The sequence below is a fragment of the Strongylocentrotus purpuratus genome, unplaced genomic scaffold, assembly GCF_000002235.5.
Source record: "Strongylocentrotus purpuratus isolate Spur 01 unplaced genomic scaffold, Spur_5.0 spur5_scaffold_5, whole genome shotgun sequence".
In the NCBI taxonomy this organism is placed as follows: domain Eukaryota; kingdom Metazoa; phylum Echinodermata; class Echinoidea; order Camarodonta; family Strongylocentrotidae; genus Strongylocentrotus; species Strongylocentrotus purpuratus.
The window spans coordinates 36,334,934-36,353,916 of record NW_022145611.1 but is presented as its reverse complement, the minus strand read 5'-3'; the positions used below and the strand labels follow the sequence as shown (position 1 = coordinate 36,353,916).

Genomic DNA, 18,983 nt, shown 5'->3' with positions numbered 1-18,983 from the left:
CCTTTCTCCATACCATGCACCCCTAATTCAAGGCGACTTAGAGCCCCCTTTCTATAATTTTCCCTAGATGTGTTCCAGATGTTATAACTATGTTATACAAGAACTTTTAAGTCTCTCTTCATTAGGTTGTCTTCTCTATAAGATGTAATTTTTTGCACAGGGACCTCTCAAATCTTAATTTTTTTTTGCTCGCTCGAAAATTAATATTCAGACCATTACACCCAACTGCAAAGTATGTTTCTTAATAAGCAGTACCACGTAAAGAAAGAAACAAATATATTGATATCATCTCCGGTAGTGTAATCGCAATCATAAAGATGTAGGGGTATATACCATTAATGTCTAAAAATGGTGTAGGTTTTGTTGATGTTCCCTTTGTAGGTGCCCCTTTTTTTTTCCAGAAAGTGCCCTTTTGTGTTGGTGCCCCCTCCCTACTTTGGAAGACGCTCCGCCGCCCCTGCATTATGTTTCTAGGTGGTGATACGGATTTTATTCTGACCCCAAAAGTTTTTTACTCATTACGCCACTGGCTATATAGCCTATATACTGTACTAATAGAGTCCTTATCTCTATGACTAATACGGACTCCGTGCTAATACCAAATGTACACAACACCACGTACACCAGACCACGTCATGACTTACGACTAACAGTAGATATAGTCGGAATTTGACTGTTTTCAGGACAATGATGCAATACAAAATTATCCAGAACATTATGACAAATTTAGAGTATACCCAGGGATAACTCACATATCCCTGGTATACCCATACAACATCACTATATAATCAGTGGCGGATCCAGGGGGGGGGGGCCCGGGGGGCCCGGGCCCCCCCCCCCCCCTTGAGAAAAAATCATGTAAAATCACGTGATTTTTACCTTTTTGGGGGGTTGGGCCCCCCCTTGGCGCTCAAGGGGGGGGGGGGGGGTGCAAATTGAAATTTTTTTGAGGATCAAAAAAAAAAATGTGCTCACTACACCCCCCCCCCCCCCTCCCCCCCCCCTCCCCCCCCCCCCCCCCCCCCCCCCACTGAGCGAATTTTTGGCTGGCGCGTTTTTCAAATTTTCGGGAGCAAAAAAAAAAAAAAAAAAATTGCTCTGTCCCCCCCCCCCCCCCCCCCCCCCCCCCCCCCCCACTGAGCGACTTATCGGCCGGCGCGATTTTCAAATTTTCGGGAGGAAAAAAAGAAAGAAAAGTTGAGCCCCCTCCCCTAAGAAATCCTGGATCCGCGCCTGCTATATAACATTTGTCATAAAGGCCAGGCTTGATCCCTGGTGGGTGAAAATTTAAAGAATAACGGGAAAATGAAAGAAGAAGAAGGAGAAAGCGGGGAGAAAGAGAATAAAAAAGGAGAATTTAGAAACAGTATGATTTCAGGTAGTGACATTCGAAGTGCCTGAAAACCCACATAATTAGTCAACGAGATTTCTGAATTCTGTATTGACGGGGACAGCGAGGTATACCCGAATATTTTCATATTTTGGTAGCATTAAAGTGTCCGAATATATATCTCTTAAAAAAATATATAAATCGAAATTACATTTTTACCATATCGCATATCGGGGGTAAGCGGACACTTTTTTTTTTTTTTTGGTATCGAAATTTGACATTTTGCTCCGTTGGGGGGGGGGTAAGGTCATCTTTTTGAGGTCGGCCATGGGAATTTTTTTTTTTTTTTTTTTTTTTTTTTTTAATTAAAAAAAAAAAAAAAAAAATCCAAAAGGGGGGGGGGGGAGGGGTTTTTAGGGAATTTTAGGGGGGGTTTACACACAAAAATTTACCAAAGGGGGGGGGGTTAACCCCCCAAACCCCCCCCCCCCCTGTGTACGCGCCTGCATCTATAAGTATTACACAATATAGCCTGTATCATCAAAAATAATGATGAAAATTACTTTAATTACTTTATATTTAGGGGAGCACATGTTAGCGCCAGAGGGAGGTTATGAGAAATTAGGCTGTTTCAGGATGATGAGGGATGATACCAAAATAATCTTATCTTAGCACGTATACGGTTACATGCAGCATGTCTCTCTTTAAAGCCCTACTGTACTATATAGCAAACAATAAATCGGTGCCTGTTGGTTTATCCATGCAGTGGCGGATCCAGGGAGGGAGCCCCCTCCCCTGGGCCTCAAGCCGGGGGTGCAAATTTCAAATTTTCGAGGGCAAAAAGAAAGAAAGAGTGCTCTTTAACCCCCCCCCCCCCCCGCCCCTGCCCCCCGCTTATTCACCGGCTGGCTGTTTCGCCGCTAAATATTTTCTCACGAATTTGGCCCTCTCTTTGGCCCCTCCCCTGTCGCCGGCTGGATCCGCCCCTGCCCCAATGATCCCCCTTTTCTTATGTTAATTGAGAGCTGATTTGATGCCGGATAACCTTGCAGGGATGTCTAATTCCCCCCCCCCCCACTCCGTAAACGGAGGGATACCATGCGTGTTACCAAAATGTCAGGTAAAGGGGTACTTTTCAGGCACCACAGGCCGGCTCGTAGTATGGTGGTGTGACCAAAGTTCGCGCGTGACCTAAGTTCGCTATCTCAAAAAATCAGTAAGATTACGAAAATCTGATATCACCAATGGAAAGAGGAACATAAAATTACCCAGAAGTGAAATTTTCTTTGGAATTGGGTACGAAATTGTGAAAATATTGACAAAAGATCGGCAAATTTTGCAATATTTTGCGTCCGTTCCGAAAAATGATCAACTTACCGATAAGGGTCTGAAAATCTTCAATTTGAGAGCAGATTTCCTCAAAATTGTAAGTAAAGAGTGGTACTAACTGATTGTATGATATCTTGCCTTGCAAATTATGATATTACCTTATTTTTGATGGATCACACTTTTTGATAAATCAACTGTAAACCCCCGTGCGTGAAGTTAGGTCTCGTTGTTTTTATGACTTTTTTAGATGCAGCGCGCACGAACGATCGGACATCGAATTTTTAGATCGCGATATCTCCGAAATCCTTCGACGATAAAATTTTCTAGTTGAACAATCTGTAGTTAAAAACTTCGCCGTCCCTTTGGTTATAATTGAAATCAATAAATTTGTGTAGAATATGAGAAATCGTAGTTCGAATATCACATTTTGTAATATGTTCTAAAATGTCCGCGAACTTTGGTCACCCCTTCATACACGAAAATCCGGCTCGTGTTGACTTTACATACCGGACTTAGGGGGGGGGGGGGGGGGGGGGGGGGGGGGGGGGGGGGTTCAAAAGTGGGGAACGTGCATATGCGTACCCTGAGTGGGGGGGGGTGTCTAGTCCCCCTGGCCAAACTAGTACAGACGGGCTTTAACATGAATGACATTTGGTATTGTAAATGTTGTTGCCATTATTTTGAAAACACAATTCATTGTCTAAACCTGTATTCTTTGACAAAGGGCAGTCGATTACTTTGTCAATCTGTGAAATTCAGATGGTCATGGCCTTATGGATTATAGGTTCAATTGGAAGATGCGTCTTCTATCAGTGATTAGAGCAGGCACGTAGCCAGTTTGATGTTGTTGTTGTTGTTGTTTTTTTTTTTTTTGGGGGGGGGGGCACATACATGTAATCGATCGAGGTAAAAAAAAGTTCAACCGATCTTGGAAAATTTGGGGGCACGTGCCCCCCCCCCCCCCCCCCCCCGTGGCTACGTGCCTGGAGTAGAGAAGTCTATGATACTGAGTTTGGTGTAAAAGGGCACACCCCGTTATATAAAAATGACTTATCGAGAGAAGGGTCTTTTAATAGAGTTGAAAACGAGAAAAATTATATCTCTAATAGGGGCATATAGTTCGTTCCTATTTAATGTGGAGGCATTGCATGTACGCGCCCCGCCTCTCCCCGCCCCCTTCCACTTCCATTTAGATAGGTGCATCATTTGGGTTTACGCATCGTGGGACTATGTGAACAAAACGATTATTGAATATATATATATATATATATATATATATATAATATATATATGTATCGATTATTTAATATTTATTTATTTAATAATCTATTCATTCATTCATTCGTTCATTCGTTTTTTCACTTGGATAAATCTCGGAACACTAGTCTAATGTTCATTTCTCATAATTGCAAACGGGCACATCCGACTAGTACCTGAATTTATGATATTGTTTATTTTCACTATAATGACCCCGATTTTTTATGCTCACTAACAAATAATCATATTTGTGTAGAGATTAATTTTCTATTCATAAAATCTAATTGTTTTCTCTTTCTACCATCTTCACGAAATTAAATACGATTTAATCGAGGTTTATAATATTCCCATTCTCATTTAGCATTCCATACTACTCACGCGGACGTCGCTTCGCAGGTGCAATCTTCTTGTTCTTGCATTATTAGCACAACAACTAGCGAGAAGACACAATTTTTAAAGTTTTTTGCTCGTTTATTAATCATCATGAGTTTCCTAGGATATGAGGAGAAAGTTCGCCCCATGACAAAGTGATAATATTCCTTGGACACGATTCAATGATGCCGCTGAAGATGGTTATGGGAAGCACGAGTCAAACCAAGTACGGGGCCCTGCGTCACTCTGAAATCATCGGGAAACGTTACGGGTCGAAACTGTCGACGGTCGGTGGGAAAGGATGGGTGTACGTGCTTCATCCTACTCCAGAGTTGTGGACCGTCAATCTTCCTCATAGGACTCAAGTGTTGTATTTCCCAGACATCAGTTTATTGACAATTGAATTAGAATTGAAACCAGGCAGTATTGTGGTCGAAGCAGGTAATTTTTTTTCTTTAATATTAATATTAAATGACTAGAAATTAGGCCGGCCGACGCGACGGGCAATGCAATGACAAAATCTAAAATCCTAATTCGGCATTTCTGAATGTAAAAAGTAGGTTTAATACTGTAGCATAATTGGTCCAGTATTCAGTAAGACGTGGAGGGCGTTATAATTGTAGTTAATTGTGACACAAATATAGATCTATATACATTTAGTGGTTGCGGGAGTGAATGAAATGAGAGTCCACGTTTTACTTACACAATATATTTTTGTGAGAGCCTACTGAGAGTTTGTTGATGAATTATTATCAAGAGCGTGGACCGGGGTCTGAGAAAGACTGCAAGGTAGAACGCTACCCCCGCAGAGCCCGGTTACACTACAATACTAAGCAATGATCTATACAAGCCAACTCACCCAAAAATGAGGCCTTGCATCTTCATATATCACGCAGTAAGTAATACGCTAAGGCTCCGCGGGGGGCATGACGTCTCCGCCGGCCTTTGTATTCTATTGTTTTTTAATGAGATCGCCGACCCAAGTTGGTGCAGCTATCTCCTCCTGAACCCTCCCCTCGGGTACCGTGACCGGTGCCGTCGTCCGCGGGAGATTCTACTCTGTCGAATTGGCTATACTCCGCCCGAGCTCCTCCTCCGTGTCAACGTCCAGGGCGAAAACAGACGCGACATGCATAATGCAGGATATGCGTGACGACAGAGATACCTCATGGATATTCAACATAACATCCGTGGACACACGACCGATGACCATCCACTCACATTAAGTTGCGTATTAAATGCACGATGCATAGGGTCGGGCTTACCCGAGTAAAGCATCTTTCTATGACAGTTCAGTCGCAAGCTGCCTTCAGTCATCACACAGTGCAGCGTAACTCCGGGATGCTCCAACACCGGCACCGGGCACCGCAGGCGTCCGACGCCTGCGGCGCCGGTGTTCGAGCATCCTGGAGTTCGCTGTGCTGTGTGTGTGTGAGTTCAGCTCAGCTGAGCTCGAGTCGAAGAGATTTGACACTTTGAAATTGTTATCTGTTGGTTTGCATCATTATTGCCGCGATTTCAATATAGTTTCGTGAATAGATTTACGAAACCTGAGCTTAGAATTAGTAAAAGTATTACTAATGTCTACGTTTTTAAACGACTGTCTGATTTTCTTGTGAAAATTTTACTTTGAAAAATGATTATCGAAATTCATGGTCAGAAATAATCACAATCTAGGGTCTATTATGTTACAGTTCTTGCATCAAATCAATGCATGAAAACTTAGTTATTGAACTAGATTTTTTTTTTTTTTTTTTAAATAGGCAATTATGAAGTAGGAAGCCTGAAACCTTAGCCTACTAAACAAATCTCAACAAAGTGTAGGCCTATCCTTTAAAAGAGCCCCCGAAAGTTGAAAAAGTAGCCCCCGAAAAATTTCCCAAAAACTTGAAATGGAGCCTTCGAAATGAAAAACTTAATTTTTTGCCTGCAACCCCTCTAGAATCCCGTGGATTTCCGCGGGTCCTGAGTTGAGTGTATATATATATATAGGCGTGGGGTACACGGGTTATAAGGGGCCATAAACCCCCAAAAGCTCGGGGGTTACGTTCTTCAAAGTTGGGGGGGGGGGAGAGATCAGATCGCAGCGAGTTGAGCGTATATATAATATAGGCGTGGGGTCCACAGGTTTCAAGGGGCCATAAACCCCCGAAAGCTCGGGGGTTTTAGGCGTTTAATTAGGGTCAGATGAGCATATTTTTTAATACTTTATTTGTGACACTTGCGGGTCACTAATTGGCGTGGGGGTCAATATGTAGAGTTGCTTAGTGTTGCGTACCAATTACGCTGGCCTACGTTACTATATGCTGAGGGACGGAAAGGGGTACGCAAGATGAACGAAAACAATTCAACATGTTTTATTTTTTTCGCGTACTTTCGGCGTAGAAACTTGACGCAGAAAGTACGTCTTTTTACGCAACACTACGCTACATGACTACGCAACAGTACGCTACCCTACGCGCCAGATCGACAAAGCAGTAAAAGCTTTCCACACAGTAAGCAACCATAAGCAAACCTGTACACCAGCCTTCGCATAACCTACGCAGGGACTATTTTCCCATTAATACGCAGCCTAATTTCTGCGTATCGGTACGCCACACTACGGAACTCTACGCAGTTCCAGTGGCTCAAAGAATAACTACCGTTACAGTTGGATCTTTTTTAATTTTTTTTATATAAGGCCAAATTTAAAAAAAAACATGTTTAGCGTCCTGTTTTTTCGTAAAATGGGAAGGAGGAGGCCCTGTTTGTTTTTTTTTCTTTCAAAATGGCCGCTCCGTACATTTTCCCTGACATTCGGGGTATTTTTCAAGATGGCGGCCGACAATTTTTTTTTTTCTTTTTTTAAATCAGAAATACATTTTAGCAGTGCTTTTCATTGTTTTTTTCTTTCAAAAAAAAAAAAAAATTCAAAAAAAAAAAATTCAAAAAAAATAAAAATAATAAATGAAGCGGACGGGACGCTGTTTTTTTTCTTTCAAAAAAAAAACAAAAAAAAAATAGGAGGGGGGCGGGGACGCTAAACATGTTTTTTTTAATGGCCTGAATGGCAAATAAAGTTCTTAGTGGTTTTAATTTAGACAGTCTCTATTTATCTATGTACACCCCCGCCCCCGTCTACAATCCCGCGGATTTCCGCGGGTCCTGCTAGTCTATATAAGTAATACGCTAAGGCTCCGCGGGGGGCGCGACGTCTCGGCGAGCCTTTGTATTCTTTGTTTTTTAATGAGATCACCGACCGAAGTTGGTGCGGCTATCTCCTCCTGAACCCTCCCCTCGGGTACCCGTGCCCGGTGCCATCGTCCGCGGGAGAGTCTACTCTGTGGAATTGGCTATACTCCGCCCGAGTTCCTCCTCCGTGTCGACGTCCAGGGCGAAAACAGACGCGATATGCATAATGCAGGATATGCGTGACGACAGAGATACCTCATGGATATTCAACATTACATCCGTAGACACACGACCGATGACCATCCACTCACATTAAGTTGCGTATTAAATGCACGACGCACAGGGTCGGGCTTACCCGAGTAAAGCATCTTTCTATAGGATATCCTTTGTATAGTAGCTGCACAAGCCACAGAGATACACACGAAGCTTCCCGTCCACGTCCAAACTTAGGGACCTATTTCCATCATTATTGCCGCGATTTTTATATAGTTTTCATGAATGGAGGTATGAAATCAAAGCTTATTTTGTGATTATTACGGCCATGCTACTAAATTTTGATTATCATTTTATAAAGGAAAGTTTTCACAAGAAAACCATTGGACTGACAATTCAGTCGCAAGCTGCCTTCAGTCAACACACAGTGCAGTGCTGCTGTGCAGTGTGTGTGAGCTGCAGTTAACTCCAGGAAGCTCCAACACCGGCTCTGCGCACCGCAGGCGTCCGAGGCCTGCGGCGCCGGTGTTCGAGCTTCCTGGAGTTACGCTGTGTGTGTATGTGTGAGTTCGGCTGAGCTGAGCTCGAGTCGAAGAGATTTGACACTTTAAAATTGTTATCTGTTGGTTTGCATCATTATTGCCGCGATTTCAATACAGTTTCGTGAATAGATTTACGAAACCTGATCTTAGAATTAGTAAAGTATTACTAATGTCTACGTTTTTAAACGACTGTCTGATTTTCTTGTGAAAATTTTACTTTGAAAAATGATTATCGAAATTCATGGTCAGAAATAATCACAATCTAGGGTCTATTATGTTACAGTTCTTGTATCAAATCAATGCATGAAAACTTAGTTATTGAACCAGAAAAATGTTTTTTTTTTAAATAGGCAATTATGAAGTATATAGGAAGCCTGAACCTGTCCTTAGCCTACTAAACAAATCTCAACAAAGTGTAGGCCTATCCTTTTATGAATTAATGAAAAAGTAGCCCCAGAAAAAAGAGCCCCCGAAAGTTGAAAAAGTAGTCCCGAAAATTTCCCAAAAATTTGAAATGGAGCCCCCGAAATGAAAAACTTAATTTTTTGCCTGCGCCCCCCTCTAGAATCCCTCGGATTTCCGCGGGTCCTGAGTTGAGTGTATATATAATATAGGCGTGGGGTCCACGGGTTTCAAGGGTCCATAAACCCCCGAAAGCTCGGGGGTTTTAGGTGTTTAATTAGGGTCAGATGAGCATATTTTTAATACTTTATTTGTGACACTTGCGGGTCACTAATTGGCGTGGGTCAATACGTAGAGTTGCGTAGTGTTGCGTACAAACTACGCTGGCCTACGTTACTATATGCTGAGGAACGAAAAGGGGTACGCAAGATGAAAGAAAACAATTCAACATGTTTAATTTTTTTTGGTACTTTCGGCGTAGAAACTTGACGCAGAAAGCAGCCTTTTTACGCAACACTACGCTACATGCCTACGCAACAGTACGCTACCCTACGCCAGATCGACAAAGCAGTAAAAGCTTTCCACACAGTAAGCAACCATTAAGCAACCTGTACGCCAGCCTACGCATAACCTACGCAGGGACTATTTTCCCATTAATACGCAGCCTAATTTCTGCGTAGTCGGTACGCCACACTATGGAACTCTACGCAGTTCCAGTGGCTTAAAGAATAATTACCGGTACAGTTGGATCGTTTATTTAATTTTTATATAAGGCCAAATTAAAAAAAAAACATTTTTAGCGTCCTGTTTTTTCGAAAAATGGAAGGAGGAGGCCCTTTTTTTTTTTTCTTTCAAAATGGCCGCTCCGTACATTTTCCCTGACATTCGGGTTTTTTTTCAAGATGGCGGCCGACAATTTTTTTTTTTTTTCTTTTTAAAAATCAGAAATACATTTTAGCAGTGCTTTTCATGTTTTTTTTCTTTCAAAAAAAAATTAATAAATAAAAAAAAAAAAAAAAAAAAAAAAAAAAAAAAAAAAAAAATAGAAGGCGGCCCCCCAAAAGGAAGCACGCTGTTTTTTTTTTCTTTCAAAAAAAAAAAAAAAAAATAGGAGGCGGCCCCAAAAAGGAAGCGGGCGGGGACGCTAAACATGTATATTTTTTTAATGGCCTGAATGGCAAATAAAGTTCTTGGTGGTTTTAATTTAGACAGTCTCTATATATCTATTTACACCCCCCCCCCCCCACCCACCTCTAGAATCCTGCGGATTTCCGCGGGTCCTGCTAGTATATATATATATTAACACTACAGTAATCGTACTAATATGTAATAGATTAATGTTCCTAACATTTCTCTTTTAATCTTGTTCTGTATCAATATAGGAACTGGCAGTGGATCTGTCTCTCATGCACTGACCAGAACTATAGCTCCTGATGGTCATCTATACACCTTTGAGTTTCATGAGAAGAGGGCACAGTTAGCTGCAGATGAGTTTAAAGAGCATGGACTGTCTCACATTGTCACTGCAACACACAGGGATGTTAGTCAGGTAATCAACTATCAAAACTGGAAAACTACCCTGATTGTTAAAAGTCAATGAAACCCATTAAATTTCATTTAAAAATGCCAACACAATTTTTGTTTAAAGCCCCACTGTACTACTTGTAGCTACTTGCTTCCTCTATATAGAAAATAATGCCTAATCAGTGACTATTGGTCCCCCATGATCATCTTTTTCTTTTGTTAACTGAGAGCTGAGTTGATGAGCCACCTGTCAATGATCACCCTGGGTGGTCTAATCCTCCTAGCCAAACTAGTACAGATGGCCTTTAAAATAATTATGTATACCCTTTGCAGGATGGATTCCAGTTGGAGAATGATTATGTGGCTGATGCTGTATTCCTTGATCTTCCATCCCCGTGGAATGTCGTTCCTCATGCCAAGAAGGTCCTGAAATCATCAGGTATGGACAAAATAAAACATTGCAACTCGTCTTGTGTTCTGATAATGTTATTGAAGTAGCTGTTTTGATGAGATTTCCAATGTTATACACATTTATGTGAATAATTACCTCGCAGGCATGTGCTTTCTCCCTCCCAAATACTTCAAAAGTTCAAAGAGCCAATAAATAGTTATGATGGAAAGTTTGAAGAAGCATAATAAAAGACAATAATTGTTTGAACAAAAATATGATCTTAGTCTATTTGTTATAGGTATTTTCCAGCAATCCCCCAACATGGAAAATTCATTATCTTGCATTTCCCTCACCCATAGGAGGTATTTCTTGATGAGACCACAGATTTGCTATGTGCAAGACTTGTACACCTATTAATGGTATTTCCACCGAGACTGGTGTCAGCAAATTATGATCTGCTGCACCTGGAAACTAACTACCATCTCCCTTTAAAGTTTAAGTGTAATATTTTGTGTCTTATGTCTCTCCATTCTTCATTAAAATCCATACACTTGTCTTTCTCTTTGTCTCTCTTTATCTCTATGTGTGTGTCTCTCTCCCCTCTCTCTCTTTCTCCCTCTCTCTCTCTCTCTCTCTCTCTCTCTCTCTCTCTCTTACCCTCTATTCCCTCAGGTGGTAGGCTATGTTCCTTTTCACCGTGCATTGAGCAAGTGCAACGAGTGTGCCTTGAACTAGACCAACTTGGGTTCTCTGATATCAAGACTGTCGAGTGTCTAATGCGCACGCATGAAGTGAGGACAGTCAACCTTACCCTTCCTAACTTAGGACAGCCTTGTCTTACACCAAACATCACAGACCACAAAGCGGATGAGGACACTTTTGAAATGACAGATGGTGGAGCACGTCTAGTTGACCTCGGAGCGAATTATTCATTTGAAGAGCCAGGATCACAGAGCTCCACAGGAGATTGTTCATATCCAAAGAAATGTGCATTAGCTCCAAGAGAGACACCAGGACATACTGGCTATCTTACATTTGCATCACTCTACTCCTACCATGAATGAGAGAGCAGGAATCTTGAAGATGATATGATTCATGTTATTTTTTTTCTCTTACCGGTACTTGTTATGAAGAGGACATTGGCTTGGTCTTTGAAAAAATGATGGTCAGGGCTTGACACTTACAATCGCCTGGAAGACAGGTTCTTAAATTCAGACTCTGAACCTCCAAAAATTGCAGAAGTTTACTGTGGAGTCAGTATGGGCTCATTCATTACAGACCCCCTACATGAAGAGTAGTGTTGAGCCTTGCTAAGCATATTTGCTAAGCCACACTTCCTCAACTGTAAAACTCAAAGAAATATGACAACTGATTGAGGTTACTAATACCAACATCAAGGAATCGCAACTATTTGAAAAAGAATTGGCTCAAGAGTATTTCAATACCTTATTGTATGTCCTATAGAATCATGTTTGGAAAAAATAATAAATAAGTCATTGTCATGTTCGCAACTTTCGATAGGTGATGTACTAGGCTATTGAATTTTGTTATGTTGAGTTTTCAAAAGAAGTTGCTATCGTGTTAAGGCCATATGTAACTAGACTAGAGACATTCTCAGGCCATGAATACATGAATACTTGAATTCTACATTTTTTTTTTAATTCATTGATTTATCTGTCATTGTAACAGAGATACTTCTTCCATTGGTTTATGAATGACAAAGGACATTTCACAGCTTGAACTAAATTATAAATAATAATGAGGTGTACCAGTATACATTACAATCATAAAATGTGAAGTTATATCAGAACAAATGCAAATGATAATTGAAAAATGATAAGAAAAGGAAATTCCAAATTATCCTGATGCTCTTCAATGATATGGGAATTTAAAAAAAGTATATTTTTTATTCATTTTTTAAATCTATTTTCATTACTATGTTTAATTCATATCAGATACCACCCCTCCCCCCCCCCCCCCCCTCTCCTGCACTCTTATCACCCTAGCACAGAACTGTTATATTCGTTGTCAGTTTCAGGGGCAAGCCACTTTGGAAAGGCAGGGGGAAGCAAGTGTCTTGTGGTCTGGGAGTAATTGCAAGCTGCTTTTTCACCTCAAGTGCAAAACTTTACCCAAGTTATAGCAGAAATACCAGAAAATATAAATTAAAAGGGTTCCAACAAAATCATGCATAGTGATCAAATATTTAGAGAGAGGTCAATTTTTTTGAAGGTATCTAAACAAAGTGATATACCACTGTCACACAAAAGCATTGGAGAGAAGCATATATGTTTTTTCTGATGGAATGTGAAGTGACTAGATCATCTAGATGAGATATTTTCTTTAAAGTTGCACATATTCATTATAAGTTTTACCTCTTCTTTAATCTGTATTTGACATTTGGTGGGCAAATTAGAACAATTTAAATTGTAATATAAAGTACACTTAATTAATAGACAAGAGTGCATCAAATACTTGTATTCCCAAGAGTTCCCCTTTTTTTACCTGTTGATGTATCTATGTGTGTTTTAACATGCTTATCATTAAGTTTGTCAATAATAAATACGATAGAGATTAACAGAATACCAATTATCAAAACTTCCTGTTTTGTTCCATATCAGTTGGGCAGTACAAATGACAAGCAACATGAAGATCGAGAATGGCAAATATAGTCTGATGAAGAGATTGGCAGTAGGGGGTGCAGTAATCTGAGAGAGAGAGAGAGAGAGAGGAGAGGAGAGGGGGAGGAGAAAGAAAGAGAAGACAGTAACATACACACGAGAACAGCAAATGGAGGTGCTGATTAAAAGATTAAATTATAGAAACCACATTTACTATTAACAATGCCCCCAAAGATATGAATTATCTTATAGAGTGATATCTATGTACATTAACATTGATTCTTTCTTAACTCAGAATTATGATTCTTGGAGAAAAAAAACCCTGATTTTGTCCCTTTTTCAATACTTGTTTTTTGGGGATCAACTTTATTACCTGTTATCATGACAATGTGAAGATGTTAAATGAAACCTTATAATAGCAAAGAGATCCAGATGGTCGAGTACTATTGTTAAAGGTCAGTTGGTCGTTGGTTATATATAATTTAAATGGTTTTGTTTTGTCTGGCATCAAAATCCTTTTTTTTCTTCAAACTGGCTTATTCTCACTAAACTGCATCTAATGAAAGTCTCATCTTGGGCCATTGATATGCATTAGTTTTTGTTTTGAAAATTAAATATGTCAAATAGTGCAAGTACGGGTAAATAGATATCGAGTGAATATGTAGGGAGGTGGAGAGAGGGGAGAAGAGAGGGGAAGAGAGGGAGGGAGAGAGAGAATGGGAGTGGAGGCGGGGGCAGTCACCATGGATCGGATACAAATCTATTTTTAACTGGCGGGGAGGGAAACGGATTACATCGGATTCCGTAAATGGTAATGTTTTCTTTGCTATATTCTTTTTTTTTTCTTCATTTACCAACGGAAAATCCCCCAATAAATAGCTTTTAGTAATGAATAATTTATTCGTGACTATATTAGAAACATCCTCAACCAGAATAAATTGCATCATAAATAAGTGTGCTACTAGGTTATCATTATTTTCTTGAGCTTGATAAATTAGCTACGTTGTTAACAAAATTACGGAATTACATTCAGGCGCGGATCCAGGATTTCTTAGGGGGGGGGGGGGGCCCCAATTTGAAATTATGCGAGCCAAATATTGGTACGTTATGGTGACCAACAGTGGCGTAATGCGGGGGGGGGGGCGAGTTTCCCCCTCCCAGGCTTTTACGATTTATTAAATTATTAGAGAAAGAAGACGATTCGTTGTACAGTTCTCGACTCTTAATCCTTGTCTAAATTCAGCCCCCCTCCCCCTCCTGCGCGAAGCGCGGAAGCTTTGACGTTTTATTAAATTATTAAAGAAAGAAGACGATTCGTTGTACCGTTCTCGAAAATAATTCTCATTTGAATTTAGTTTTTCCCTCCCGCGCGAAGCGCGGAAAATTTTACGATTTATTAAATTATTAGAGAAAGAAGACGATTCGTTGTACAGTTCTCGACTCTTAATCCTTGTCTAAATTCAGTCCCCCCCCTCCCACTCCTGCGCGAAGCGCGGAAGCTTTGACGTTTTATTAAACTATTAAAGAAAGAAGACGATTCGTTGTACCGTTCTCGACCCTTTATCCTCGTCTGATTTCAGTTCCCCCCCCCTCCCGCGCGAAGCGCGGAAGCTTTTAATCTTCATTTAATCATTAGAGAAGAAGACGAGTCGTTGTACTGTTCTCGACTCTTAATCCTTGTCTAAATTCAGTTCCTCCCCCTCCCCCTCCTGCGCGAAGCGCGGAAGCTTCTACGTTTCATTAAATCATTAGAGAAAGAAGACGATTCGTTGTACCGTTCTCGACCCTTTATCCTCGTCTGATTTCAGTTCCCCCCCCTCCCGCCCGAAGCGCGGAAGCTTTTAATCTTCATTTAATCATTAGAGAAGAAGACGATTCGTTGTACAGTTCTCGACTCTTAATCCTTGTCTAAATTCAGTTCCTCCCCCTCCCCCTCTTGCGCGAAGCGCGGAAGCTTCTACGTTTCATTAAATCATTAGAGAAAGAAGACGATTTGTTGTACAGTTCTCGACTCTAAATCCTCGTCTGAATTCATTCCCCCCCCCCCTCCCGTGCGAAGCGCGGAAGCTTTTACGTTTCATTTAATCATTAGAGAAGAAGACGATTCATTGTACAGTTCTCGACTATTAATCCTTGTCTAAATTCAGTTCCTCCCCCTCCCCCCTCCTGCGCGAAGCGCGGAAGCTTTGACGTTTTATTAAACTATTAAAGAAAGAAGACGATTCGTTGTACCGTTCTCGACTCTTAATCCTTGTCTAAATTCAGTTCCTCCCCCTCCCCCTCCTGCGCGAAGCGCGGAAGCTTCTACGTTTCATTAAATCATTAGAGAAAGAAGACGATTTGTTGTACAGTTCTTGACTCTTAATCCTCGTCTGAATTCAGTTCCCCCCCCCTCCCGTGCGAAGCGCGGAAGCTTTTACGTTTCATTTAATCATTAGAGAAGAAGACGATTCATTGTACCGTTCTCGAAAATAATCCTCATCGGAATTTAGTTCCCCCTCAATCCCGCGCAAAGCGCATAAGCTTTTACGTTTCATCAAATAATTAACGATTCGTATTACCGTTCTCGCCTCTGAATCCTCGTCTCAATTCAGTCCCCCCCCCCCCCCCTCCTCCCCTCCTGCGCGAGGCTTTGACGTTTTATTATTAGAGAAAGAAAACGATGCGTTGTACCGTTCTCTATACTCTTTAATCCTTGTCTGAATTTCAAAGAGGTGGGGTCGAGGCGGCGGAGCCGGCCCCGGAAGCTCAGGGGTTTTAGGCGTTTAATTAAGGTCAGATGAGCATATTTTTGTGTATACCTTATTATTTTGTGACACTGGCAAGTCACTATTTGGCGTGGGGTTCAGGGGGCGGAGCCCCAAAAAATCAGGGGTTTTAGGCATTAAATTACCGTCAGATGATCATCTAAGGGCCCGCCGTAGGGCCCTAGATGGAATCCAGGGGGCAAAGCCCCCGGAAGCTTAGGGGTTTTAGGCATTTAATCACGGTCAGATGAGCATATTTTGATGCCTCGAGGCTCTCGATCCCCGCCGTACCTCGGGCCCTGACATGTAGGAATCTCAAGAATCATATTTTTTGCCTGGTTGTAAATTTAGGAATTTTTTTATTTTCCAACAAACACATACAAACGTATAATTTACTAAAAAGTGAGGAAAAATTTCGGAAATTATGTCATTTCAGCATTATTTGTAATACACCGTTGTGGAATCAGAAATAAACCACGTTTGAATTTGATTTCCCCCAAGCCCCCCCCCCCTCTATCAGTACGCCAGTATCTCCTCTTTTCCTTTTTTTTCTTTCCCTTTCCTTCCTTCTCTCTTATTTTTTTTGGGGGGGGGGGGGGGGTTAACAGCCTGGGAGGCAAGGCCCTTTCGCCCCCCCCCCGATCTCCTTCTTCCCCCTTTACTTTTCTTCTTCCTCTTCTTTCTTTCCCTTTTTCTCCTTTTTCCCTTTCTCCCTTCTTTTCCTTCTTCTCTCTTTTTTTTTTTTGCGGGGGGGGGGGGGGGGGGGGGCCAAGGCCCGCTCGGCCCCCCCCCTGGATCTGCGCCTGATTACATTATAAATTTTTCTGCTAGCCCCGGGACTATTCTCCCCTGATACGCCACAGATAGGAAAGGAGAGATATCCTTATGAGATGGTATACCAATACTTTCAACGGGTTTTATAGGTTGACCCTTTTCATAAATAATGTCTCATGAAAGCTCATGATCAGGAACGTTCCAGGGAAAGAAAATCATAGTTAAAGAAAGAAATTGGAAGGGGGGGGGGGGGTACTCCTACCAGGCGCGGATCCAGGATTTCTTAGAGGTGGGGGTCCAAATTAGAAATTTAGTGTGCCGGCCAATATTTCGTTCAGTGGGAGGGGGGGGGGGGTATATCTCCCAAAAAGGTAAAATTAACGTATTTTTACATGTTTTTTTTCCCAGGGCGGAGCCCTCAGAAGCTCAGGGGTTCTATACATCAAATTATCGTCGGATGAGCATAATTTTATACCTTATTTGTGACACTGGCAGATCACGAATTGGCGTGGGGTTCAGCTCAGGGGTTTTGGGCAATAAATAACGGTCAGATGAGCATATTTTTATACCTTATTTTTGACACTTGCAGGACACAAATTCATGTTGGGTCCAGGGGGCGGAGCCCCCAGAAGCTCAGGGGTTGTATACATTAAATTATCGTCAGATGTGCATATTTTATACCTTATTTGTGACCCTGGCAGGTCACGAATTGGTTTAGGGTCCAGGGGACTGAGCCCCCGGAAGCTCAGGGGCTTGGGGCAATAAATAACGGTCAGATGAGTGTATTTTTATATCTATTTGTGACACTGGCAGGACAAAAATTGGTGTTTGGTCTAGGGGGCGGAGCCCCCAGAAGCTCAGGGGTTTTGGGAATTGTATAACGGTCAGACAAGCATGCAGGGGCCGCCTTAGGGCCACTGGTGGGGTCGAGGGGGTGGAGCCCCGGAAACTTAGGGGTTTTAGACATTTAATTAAGGTCAGATGAACATATTTTGATACCTTATTTGTGACACTGGCAGGACTAATAGGCGTGTCGAGGTCCAGGGGGCCGAGACCCCAGAAGCTCAGTGGTTTTAAGCATTAAATTACCGTCAGATTAGCATCCAGCCGTCCGCCTTAAGTCCCTACGTGGGGTCCAGGGGGCAGAGCCACCGGAAGTCAAGGAGTTTTAGGCATTTAATTACGGTTAGATAAGCATATTTTGATACCTTTTATATCTTTACCCTTTTATTTCCTTTTTTTTCCTTCTTTTTTTTCCCACCCTTTTTTCCTCCCCCCTTTCCCCCTCCCCCCTCCCCTTTTTTCCTTCTTTTTTTTTGCCAGGGGGGGGGGGGGGGGGGTCGGCGGGCACCCCGCCTCCCTGGATCCGCCACTGTCTCCTACTGGTGTCACCACCGGTACTGAAATTTGTCTACGTGGTGAAGACGCGAATGGGAAATGTTTTATTCTATATCATTTAACATCACAGATGTTGTCATTGAATTCCTACGTCATTTCAGTGCATATTTCAAAATGCAAGAAAATTATGCTTCCGTGTTTACGCGTTCAATGTTATTGTGTTCTTTCTCTGGAGTAGAGGGAAGGACTGTTTTTCAACTCATTGTTTTAAATTCATTATTTTATAGTTTTGTTTTGCTGTATGCATGTTTTTGTAAAGAATTTATGAATTCCAACGTACACATATTGGGCTTCAATGACGTTATTTACTATCATTCATTCGACGTCACACTTGAAACACGCAGTTGAACTCACAAGTATAAGGCTTCAATTTTTCAAAGTAATATTTCTCTGACTGCACGCTTTAGTACCATATTACTGTCTGCTGCGATTTGTGCATCCTCATTCTTTTAACCTTCGAACCTCTGAGAAATGATGGATGGTAATGACGCTGACTATGACAATAATGATGATAATGATAATAATAATTTTGATATGTAATACTTATATTTTTACTTATAGTATAGTAATAATAGTTATGATATTATGATAACAATAATAAAGATAATAATTATGATAATACTAAAAATAATGATAATCGTCATCATGGTTTTCATCATTATCATAAACATAATCATAATAACAATCATATTAATAATCATCATTGTGGATCATAATTGCTCCTTGTGGCTACGGTTTCATCGGCAATCAAGGAAAATTTAGAAAAGATCAGAAGACTTTTCTTTCATAGACAAATAAGGAAGATTGTGTAGCTTGGTGCATCAAACAATAAAGCATGTGATAGATTTGAATGACAATAACAAAACTCTGCAAAACAGATTCATAACACTATGAAAATGAATCGCACATACA

General features: G+C 41.2%; 1 protein-coding gene across 1 annotated transcript; it reads left to right on the top strand.

Moving 5' to 3' along the window:
- Positions 1-4,275: 4,275 nt before the first annotated feature.
- Positions 4,276-13,114, top strand: LOC578920 (tRNA (adenine(58)-N(1))-methyltransferase catalytic subunit TRMT61A). The gene is given in 5 exon segments (XM_003725395.3): positions 4,276-4,433; positions 4,436-4,729; positions 9,999-10,165; positions 10,474-10,579; positions 11,204-13,114. Coding segments are annotated over 5 exon segments (993 nt in total). The 5' UTR covers positions 4,276-4,399; the 3' UTR covers positions 11,596-13,114.
- The last annotated feature ends 5,869 nt before the right edge of the window (positions 13,115-18,983 follow it).